The following is a 9,995-nucleotide window of genomic DNA, read 5'->3' on the forward strand; positions in this document are numbered from 1 at the left end:
AAAAAAAAAAAAAAAAAAAAAAAAAAAAAAAAAATCCAATTTAAAAATGTCAAATGACCTGAACAGGCGTTTTTCAAAAGACAACATAAAGATAGCCAAAGCCAGGCGTGCTGGCACGTGCCTGTAGTCCCAGATACTTGGGAAGTCGAGGTGGGAGGATTGCTTGAGCCCTGGAGTGCTGGGCTGTAGTGCACTATGCCAATCAGGTGTCTGCACTAAGTTCGGCATGAATATGGTGACCTCCCAGGAGCGGGGGACCACCAGGTTGCCTGAGGGGTGAACCTGCCCAGGTCGGAAATGAAGCAGGTCAAAACTCACATGCTGATCAGTAGTGGGACTGCACCTGTGAAGAGCCACTGCATTCCAGCCTGGGCAACATAGCAAGATCCAGTCTCCAAAATATATTAAAAAAAATAAAAAAATATATAAAACACACTCATCACTAATGATCTGGGAAATGCAAATCAAAATTGCAATGAGGTATCACTTCTCCCTGTTTAGGATAGATATCATCAAAAAGACAAAAACAGATGCTGGCAACGATGCAGAGAAAAGGGAACTCATACACTGTTGGTGCAAATGCAAACTAATAAAGCTAATATAGAGAACAGTATTGAGGTCCTGTGTCATGAGCTGGACACAGTGGCTCATGCCTGTAATCCCAGGACTTTGGGAGGCTGTGATGGGTGGACCACAAGGTCAGGAGTTCGAGACCAGCCTGACCAACATGGTGAAACGCTGTCTCTACTAAGAATACAAAAATACAAAAAATACAAAAATACAGGTGTGCGCCTGTAATCCCAGCTACTCAAGAGGCTGAGGCAGGAGAATCGCTTGAATCCAGGAGGCGAAGATTGCAGTGAGCTGAGATCACACCACTGTATTCCAGCATGGGTGACAGAGCAAGACTCCATCTCAAAAAACAAAATGAAACAAACAAAAAGCTATAAATAGAACTACCACATCATCCAGCAATCCCACTACCGAGAATTTATCCAAAGGAAAGAAAATCATCACATTGGAGAGACATCTACAACCCTTTACTCACTATCTACAACAGCTAAAATATGGAATCAACCTAGATGTCCAACAATATATAAATGGTTAAAGAAAATGTGATTTATACACACAAGGGAACACTATTCAAAGAACAGAATGAAATCCTGTCACCTGAGGCAACACGGATGGAAATGGAGGACATTAGTTAAGTGAAATAAGCCAGGAACAGAAACATGCACATTCTCACTCATATGTGGAAGCACTGAAAAAATAAAAGTTAACCTGAGAGACAGGGCAAGACTCAGTCTCAAAAAAAAAAAAAAAAAAAAAAAAAAAAAAAAAAAAAAAAACAAAAAAAAAAAAAAAAAAAAAAAAAAAAAAAAGTTTCTCTCTTAGAAGTAAAAGGTAGAACAGAGGATACTGGAGGGTGAAAAGGGTAGTGGGTAGGCAGGGATAAAGGTTTGTTAAAGGATATAAAATTACAACTAGACAGAGAAATAAATTCTAGTGTTCTATACCACTACAGAACTAAAGTTAATAATACATAGAAATTGAGATTGAATGTTCCCAACATAAAGGAATGGCGAATGTTTGAGATGATAGATATACTAATTACCCTGATCACTCTACATTATAGGTATCAAAACATCGCTATTACTCCACGGACATGTACAATTACAATTTGTCCATTTAAAAACAAAGAAATGGTCCAGCGTGGAGGCTCACATCTGTAATCCCAGCACTTTGGGAGACTGAGGCGGGCAGACCATGAGGTGAGTAGTTCAAGACCAGCCTGGCCAACATAGTGAAACCCTGTCTCCACTACAAACACAAAAAATTGGCCAGGCATGGCAGTGCGTACCTGTAATCCCAGCTATTTGGGAGGCTGAAGCAGGAGAATCACCTGAAACCAGGAGGCGGAGGTTGCAGTGAGCCAAGATCGCGCCACTGCACTCCAGCTTGGCAACAGAACGAGAGTTTGTTAAAAAAAAAATAAAGGAGGGGGAGCAAGTTAAAAAAAAGAAAAGAAAGAAATGTTAAAGAAACCATTTATTTTTATGTGTGCATATAAGAGAGACAAAGTACACATATAAATGTATTTGTATAAAACAAAATTCAGAGAACATATACTAAATATAAAGCATGGTTACTGAAAATTCATACATTTATTTATTTAATCTTTCTCTACGAATTTTGCAGGGACGCTTCTCTGTCCCTAATAGCCCTCTGTGTGTTACCTAACCTTTATCCCTTGTGAACATTCTGGTGTTTTAGGAGATTGGAGTTGAAGGTAAAAGATTTTCCACAGTCACTACACTCATAAGGCCTTTCCCCACTGTGAACTCGCTGGTGATTACTGAGGTTAGAGCTCTGGCTAAAGGATTTTCCACATTCACTGCATTCATAAGGCCTTTCTCCAGTGTGAATTCTTTGGTGTTTAACAAGGCTAGAGCGGTTACTAAAGGATTTCTGACACTCACTGCACTCATAAGGCTTTTCTCCGGTGTGATTTCTCCTATGTCTAATGAGGCTGGAGCTCTGGCTAAAAAATTTCCCACATTCCTTGCACTCATAAGGCCTTTCTCCAGTGTGAACTCTCTGGTGTTGAAGGAGTGTAGAGCTATGGGTAAATGATTTCCCACATTCCCCACATTCATAAGGCCTTGACCCAGTATGAACTTTCCAATGTGCAATGAGATAGGATTTACAGGTAAAGGATTTTCCACATTCACTGCACTCATATGGCCTTTCACCTGTGTGAACTCTCTGATGAACAATGAGGTCAAATTTCCTGCTAAATAATTTTCCACATTCATGACATTCATGAGCTCTTACACCAGCATGAACTCTCTGGTGTTGGAAGAAACGAGATCTGTAAGTAAACAATTTCCCACATTCACTACACTCATAAGGCCCTTCTCCAATGTGAAGTCTCCGGTGTTTAATGAGATGACAGCTTTGGCTAAAGGATTTCCCACATTCGCTGCACATATAAGGCCTTGTACCAGTGTGAACTCTCTGGTGAGTAATAAGGCTAGAACTATGGATAAAGGATTTCCCACACTCACTGCACTCATAAGGCCTCATTCCAGTATGAATTCTCTGGTGTGTAATGAGGCTAGAGCTATGGCTAAAGGATTTCCCACATTCACTGCACTTGTAAGGCCTTTCTCCAGTATGAACTCTCTGATGTATAATAAGGTCATACTTCCTTCTAAATAATTTTCCACATTCATCACATTGATGAGGTCTTACTCCAGTGTGAACTCTTCGGTGTGTAATAAGGCTAGAGCTTTGCCTATAGGATTTCCCACATTCCTCACATGTATAAGGGTTTTCTGTGTGAACTCTCAAATGATCACTGAGGCTACAGCTTGTGCTAAAAGATTTCCCACATTCACTGCACATGTAACATCTTTCCCTACTGAGGTCTCCCTGGTGCTGAATAAGTACGTGTTTGTAGCTGAAAGCTTTCATACGTTCTCCCCAGTTGTTATGATTTTTCACACTGTGAAAAGCCACTGCACTGTTGGTTCTGTTTGACTTCTTTCTGGTGTGAGTAGCCTGTTGCTGCAGAAATCTTGATCTCGCCAGGAAATCCTTCCCAACTTCCTTGCAAGTGAATGGCTTCCCAGATACTTGAAATGTGTAGCTGTTCAAAAACATCTCTCTGCCCACATTGCTTCTGAAGTGTTTCTGTCCAACATGCTCCTTCTGGTGCTGATGAAGGTATGCAGTAAATTGTAATTGTTTCCTGCATGTCCCATCTGTGTACAGTTTCTGACCATGGGGTGTTCCCTGGTACTCAACCAAGTGCAAAATCTCTCTCAAGACTGGGCCACATATCTCACAGGAGTTGGTCTTCTGGGGAGAAGGAAGGGCCTTAGGAATCCTAACCTGTGACACCTGCTGTGGAGAAGTGCTCTGCTGATAAGGTGCCTCCTCATCCTCTGTTCCACAACCACCTGAAAGAAAGGAAAGGTTGGTGAAGAGCATGCTGATTTTAATGGAGAGGGGGTAGCCCATAGACAATGTGCATTCAACAAACCCAGGAACTGAGTCAATGGGGTTGTTTTCAGGACCAAGGTGTTGGGTTCAAGTTGAAGATGGGGCTGCCTAGCAAAATTGGGCCTCTAAAGATCACAGAATTGGGGAGGCCTAATGAGTTAGAAAACACAACTATGGGATGAGAAACATGGAGAAGAGACAGGATGTACAACTCATTCCTCTAGGACAATTTTCAGTGAGATCTGCTCCCCTGCTAACACGTGCCTTGTATACAAGTATGTATCCAGGCCCAAGAAAATGTGCCAACAAAATAGTAGCTGACATATGTGGACACCTCATAACACAGTAAGTAGAGGCCAATACTGGAGAGCACTGCAGATAAAGCAGTGAGAAAAATGGGTGAGACATGGAGTCCAGAGATGTGAGGATTAACCCCAGGCTGGAAGTAAGAGAAGTAGTAACAAGGTATAGAGCTGACAAGCAGGCAAAGTGTCAAGAAAGGGGATGAAAAGGCAGTAATGAGGTTTGGCCCCAAATGTCATTAGCACCAAAACATTAGACAAACAGAGTATGTTTCTGGTATGATTTGAACATAACCCTGATATAATGTTCTCCTTTAGGTCAGGCTCAGGGCCAGGCTCCCTTTGAGTCCATCTTGCTGTGGGGGATATCATAGCCATCCTTGGAACCACAGGGCCTGTCCACCTGACCCCTATGATCAAGAACATGGAACCTGAAATATGCAAGCACCCAAGACCAGCCCAGAAAGACTCTACACGATAGCCCACAGGAAAAAATAACAAAAGATAAATTCAGAGAAGGATTTTGCAAGAGGCACTCATAGTCCACATAAGTAGTGACAATGTCAGTGATTCCTGGCAGAGGCATTAATTCCTGGCAGAGGCAGGCATGAGGAAGTGTTAGCTAGAGGAAGGAAATAGAACCTGGGCCTCCAGGAACCTAAGATCTGGACAAAGTCACCTGGCCAGGGAGAGGCAAACAAGGTGAGATCCATAAGGCCAACTATAAGAAGCCTAACTCTGAATCCTTCCACATGAAAGGGAAGCAGGTGTTGCCTGCTCAAGGAGAAAAGGTAAACATACAACCTTAGCCCTACCAACTACAGCACCTACCCAGGAACAGAAAGCTGTGTCCATAGTCCTCTCGTGAGGATATATCTGTCCCCGAGGAAAGGGTAAGAGCAGAGACTAGCTCTGGGTACAGAAGTGGGTGTGAGGACCTTACCCAGGGAGGTTGTAAGTGTCAAGTTCTCCAGCATCACATCGTGGTACAGGCATTTCTGAGCCTCATCAAGGAGACTCCATTCCTTCCAGGAGAAGTACACAGCAACGTCCTCAAAGGTCACAATACCCTGCCAGGATGGGGACAGATGAAACCACAAATGGTTCCTTCTCTCAGGATCCATAATTCATCCCCTCACACATTTACCCAATGCTCATCTTCTTTTGAAGCTCCCCAACTCAGTGGAGAAAGCAGTCCACTGGTGCTGTTGTCTCCTTATCGGCCTCTTGGTCACTGGTTGCAGCCACCAGTAACAAGAGGCAGGCAAAAAAATACATGTATCTAAGCTGTGGGCATGGCATAAGGGCAACTACCCCTCCCTGACAAGCATTCCTCTGGTATGACCAAGATTATGTAGGTCTCAACCGGGGCAGTGGGGCCATCAGGCATACTCCCTCTCCAAGTGCATATCATTCGTTACACTGCACATACCTCAGGTCTCCAGATCCCACAGCCACATGACCACGATCACCACTACCTCACTGTCCCATACTACAGGCTAAAGCCTGGCCTCCACACATGCTACCTGGATGAAAGAGTGGATAACCTAATGGTTACAGTGGATAACCAACAGCCAAACACGAGACACTTGACACTAGACAAATGAGATCAACAGTTTATTAATTAAAGACAAATACTCATAGCTTGTGAAAGAATACCACACTCCACACAGGGCCATATAGAAGTAGTACTCCAGAAAAGAGTGAACAATCAGGTGCTGTGGAATGTAAGCTTTGTAGCATCAAGATGGAGAAGCTACCCTGGTCCCCAGAGGAGGGGACTAGCTTGTTTGAATTACTCAAAAAATTGGTAGGGTACTGAAACCTGCTACAAAGTAATAAGCAGGAACTATTCTGGTTCCCTGAATAAGAAGGGTTCATTTGGCTGAGAGAGCTTATTCTTGGGAGCAAAGTGGGACAGGGAATTTGCTCTCAGGCCATCTGAGGCTGTAGTGTTTTTATCAGATGTCAAGGTGACATATCACACTGGGCCTTAATTTCTGGCCTTACACCACAACCTGGTAGGCAGCTTCCAGAGTGTGGATTTAAAGAGGATCCGATATCCCAGACTTCCCATGGCTTGCACTAGTGGAAACAGCCTCAAAAACTTCTTTGAAGGCCTCCCTGCCAGGTTCCTTGCCTCAGATTTAGTCACAGAGAACCACAGGTGAATCACAGATAACCAGGGTCCTATTCCACTTCTGTGCTGCACTTACCATCCCCTTGGCAGTCATATATCCACGTAAAGCTCATTTAAATTCCAGCCTCACTGGTTGCCCATCTCATACACAATGACTCTCACAAATGACCATATGACACTAACTTAATCTTCCAGCCTGAATGAAACACCCAGGCCCCATCAAGTTATCACAAAATTCTGGATACCCGCAAAGTAGCAAATAAGCATGATTTCTAGCCTGAGTGTCCTATGCATTTGCGTTCATCTCATATCCATTCTTCACTTGGGAGCCCTGGCCCCTGCCAAACTACACTGTCTTTTACATACCCTGCCTTCATGACCACTTACTCCATCATCATCCTCCCTGTCTTGGCCCACTAACAGTTTTACAACCAAAGCCTGGGACTGGCTCAACCTAACTGTGACCCACAGCTCACTCAACTTGGGGCACACAACAGCCACATCTTGAACCACTCCCTCGATTTCAAGACTTCTATGTTCTGAACCACTCCCTCGATTTCAAGACCTGTGTGTTCATCTGCCCACTTAACACCTCCATTTAGGAGGGTCTGAAAGATCTGACTCTTAGCATGGCCCAAATAAACCTGATATCCCCAGTGAATATTACTCCTATTGCCAATGTGTTCATCATCTTAGTTGATGAAACGTCTTTCCCTTCAGCTGCTAATACCAACAACCCTGGGGTCTTCTCTGAATCCTGTTTCACTCCCTGGCCACCTACATTACATAATTTAGTTGTCCCTTTTGAAACCATGCATCCAGAATCTAACCACATCTCCTTGACCACGATCCTGGGCTAGTAACCCTCACCTGGGCTAGTCCACCCGGACTTACTTTCTTCCTCCATCAATCCCACAGTTTGTGCCCCACTGTGTACATAGATGAAGCCTGTGAGGACCTTGGTAAATCACCTTTTTTCTGATTACCTCCTGAAAACACACACTTCTCAAGCAGCCACTGCAGGGATGACGCCTATCCTCCTTTTCTTTGCACCCACCAGAAAGCAAGGAGACTTGTGGCTTCACAATCGTTCCCACCTCCGTATTACACCTAAACATTTGCACATCTTGTACCTTTCTGGAACAATCTTCCACACCTGTTCATGCTGGCTGCCAGAGATTGGAACAACTCTATATACATGCTAACATGGACACAGGACCCCGGGCTTGGGGTTCACCCACGGTCTTCAGAACTGAGGGCTGGGAGAATGCCACTTGAGAGTCCCGGACCACCACAACCCAGAGAACCTGTGGGGAAAGTTAAGGCCAGTGAGAGACCGGGAAACCCTGCCCTTCTTGGCGTAGTTTTCATAACCCCCTCTACAGCCAAGGGAGCCGTGGAAAAAGCCAGGCCTCAGAGAAAGTCGTCTATGGCGGCGTTACATGGGTTCAGGCCTCCCTGTAGCCCCATGCCTGGCCTTGGAGCTGAGCGCCCTCGTACTGGCTGCACCACCTCTGTGCCCCAGCGCTCGGTGGCGCCTCCGTCCGCCGCTCCTTGCCCGTCGCGCTCTGCCTTCCCTAGCACTCCAGGTGTTGGAAACGGGAGCACCTCTGGCAAGTCGCCCTGTTCTGTCCTGGGCTGCAGGGCCGCGAGCAGGTGTCCTCGGGGTGTTAGGACTCGGATGGGGAGGGCGGGGAAGGCCCGGAGGACGCAGCACTCACCAGGGCCGGGGCCGTCAGCGCGGCAGCGGCCATCGGACTCTACGGGCCGAGCGGGGCCAGAGATTGGCTCTCTATTCTGGGCTGAGCCGGGGCAACCCGAGCGACGCCTCGCCTCAGTGCAGCGGGAAAGACTCCTCTCGCGCCTTCTCAGTCACCAATGATGCTGACCCAGCGCTCCGGCGCTAGCAATCCGGACAAACGCCAAAACAACCGCCACGACGACGACGACCACCGAAATCCCGGCGCGACTGCGCTTGCGCTTACGGAAACGCCACCGTTCTGAGGCCTCATTGGCTGGAGGTCGCCGTCGCCCAACGCAGGTCATTCTGGGAAATGTTGTAGCTCCCGCAGGCGCACGGCGAGAGAGTGAGGTCGCCGCCGCCTCCTTCCGGAAGTGAAGGCCAAACCGCTGCTGGGGGCGCTGGGAAATTGCAACTCCTGGTTCCGAGCGGAGGCGGGGGTTTGCTCTTTCTTAAAGGAGCCGTACCCAGGCTTCTTCCGATTGCTGTCTGTATTTACTTGTTTTCGCGAGTTCCCAGAGGCCGTTGCTCCAAATGCACATCCTTACAGTCATTCAGTCACAAAATATATCCACTGGTCGAGAAAGCAAATAAAAATGATTATGTTGCAATTCAAACGCATGCACTCAAGCACTGGAGTTTTCTGTCTCTGTATGTTTGGTTACGGACAAGAAAAAAATACTCCACACAGGTTCATGACGAAGAAGAAGAAGGTGGGATGCGGAGGCAACCCGTAGCAGCGGCACAGAAGTAGATCCCTGTTTCTGGGTCCCATAGAAAATAACTCTCCTGCCTGTATAGTCAAATATTATGTCCAATTTACTAAGCAACACTTGTATCCATTTAATCTTACTTCCTCCATTTCTTTTTCTTTTTTTCTTTTTTAAGACGGGGTTTCACCATGTTGGTCAGGCTGGTCTTGAACTCCCGACCTCAGGTGATCCGCCCGCCTTGGCCTCCAAAGTGCTTGGATTACAGGTGTGAGCCACTACGCCCGGCCTCATTTCTTTATATTCACTTCTTTTTAGTAATCTGACATCAAGCTCAGAAAGAGAACAACAAAAGGAATGCTATTTTGAAAAGGCACGATACTACAGCATTCACAGATGGAACAAAGGGTGCTCTGAATCCCAAATGGAGGGAGTATATATATATATAATTTTTTTTTTTTTTGACGGAGTCTCCCTCTGTGGCCCAGGCTGGAGTGTGCAGTGGCGTGATCTCGGCTCACCACAACCTCTGCCTCCCGGGTTCAAGTGATTTTCCTGCCTCAACCTCCTGAGTGGCTGGTACTACAGGTGTGTGTCACCACACCTGGCTAATTTTTGTATTTTTAGCAGAGACAGGGTTTCTCCATGTTGGCCAGGATGGTCTTGATCTCCTGACCTCATAATCCAACCACCTTGGCCTCCTAAAGTGCTGTGATTACAGGCGTGAGCCACCGCACCCAGTGTCCACAGCTCTTTCAACTCTGTTTTAGGTGGGTATAAGAAGAAGGACGCAATTTGTATGATCAACTTTCACACAATTAACAGAGATCCTTTCTAAATCTGCTAAATATGCAGGATTTTTGAGCTGTGACTGGAGGAAAAACCCCAGCAAATCTCAAATCAGTATGTGTTTGTTTCCCTAATATAAAAGAAAATGTTATTTTCTATTATTTATGTGTTATCATAAAAGTAGAAAAATATCCATCAGAGACATGGAGGAAATTTCAATGTGTACTAATAAGCAAAGAGGCCATTTTGAAAAGGCTATGCAGTGATTTTCTTTTCTTTTCATTTTTTTTTTTTTTTTTTTTTTT

The 9,995-nt window shown here is 45.4% G+C and overlaps 1 protein-coding gene across 3 annotated transcripts; it reads right to left on the reverse strand.

Annotated features, from left to right (window-relative positions):
• Positions 1–2,038: 2,038 nt before the first annotated feature.
• Positions 2,039–8,435, reverse strand: ZNF256 (zinc finger protein 256). Of its 3 annotated transcripts, none has more exons than XM_017509554.2 (3): positions 8,172–8,435; positions 5,254–5,380; positions 2,039–3,965 (listed from the first exon to the last, which is right to left on the reverse strand). In XM_017509554.2, the coding sequence occupies exons 1-3, from the start codon at positions 8,202–8,204 to the stop codon at positions 2,245–2,247; spliced, it is 1,881 nt and encodes a 626-aa protein (XP_017365043.1). In that variant the 5' UTR covers positions 8,205–8,435; the 3' UTR covers positions 2,039–2,244. The 3 variants fall into 3 exon arrangements, with proteins under 3 accessions (XP_017365043.1, XP_037587635.1, XP_017365044.1); XM_037731707.1 differs by lacking the exon at positions 8,172–8,435 and adding an exon at positions 7,548–7,646; XM_017509555.2 differs by lacking the exon at positions 5,254–5,380.
• Positions 8,436–9,995: the final 1,560 nt, after the last annotated feature.

The sequence above is a fragment of the Cebus imitator genome, unplaced genomic scaffold, assembly GCF_001604975.1.
Source record: "Cebus imitator isolate Cc_AM_T3 unplaced genomic scaffold, Cebus_imitator-1.0 Scaffold417, whole genome shotgun sequence".
NCBI classification, from domain to species: domain Eukaryota; kingdom Metazoa; phylum Chordata; class Mammalia; order Primates; family Cebidae; genus Cebus; species Cebus imitator.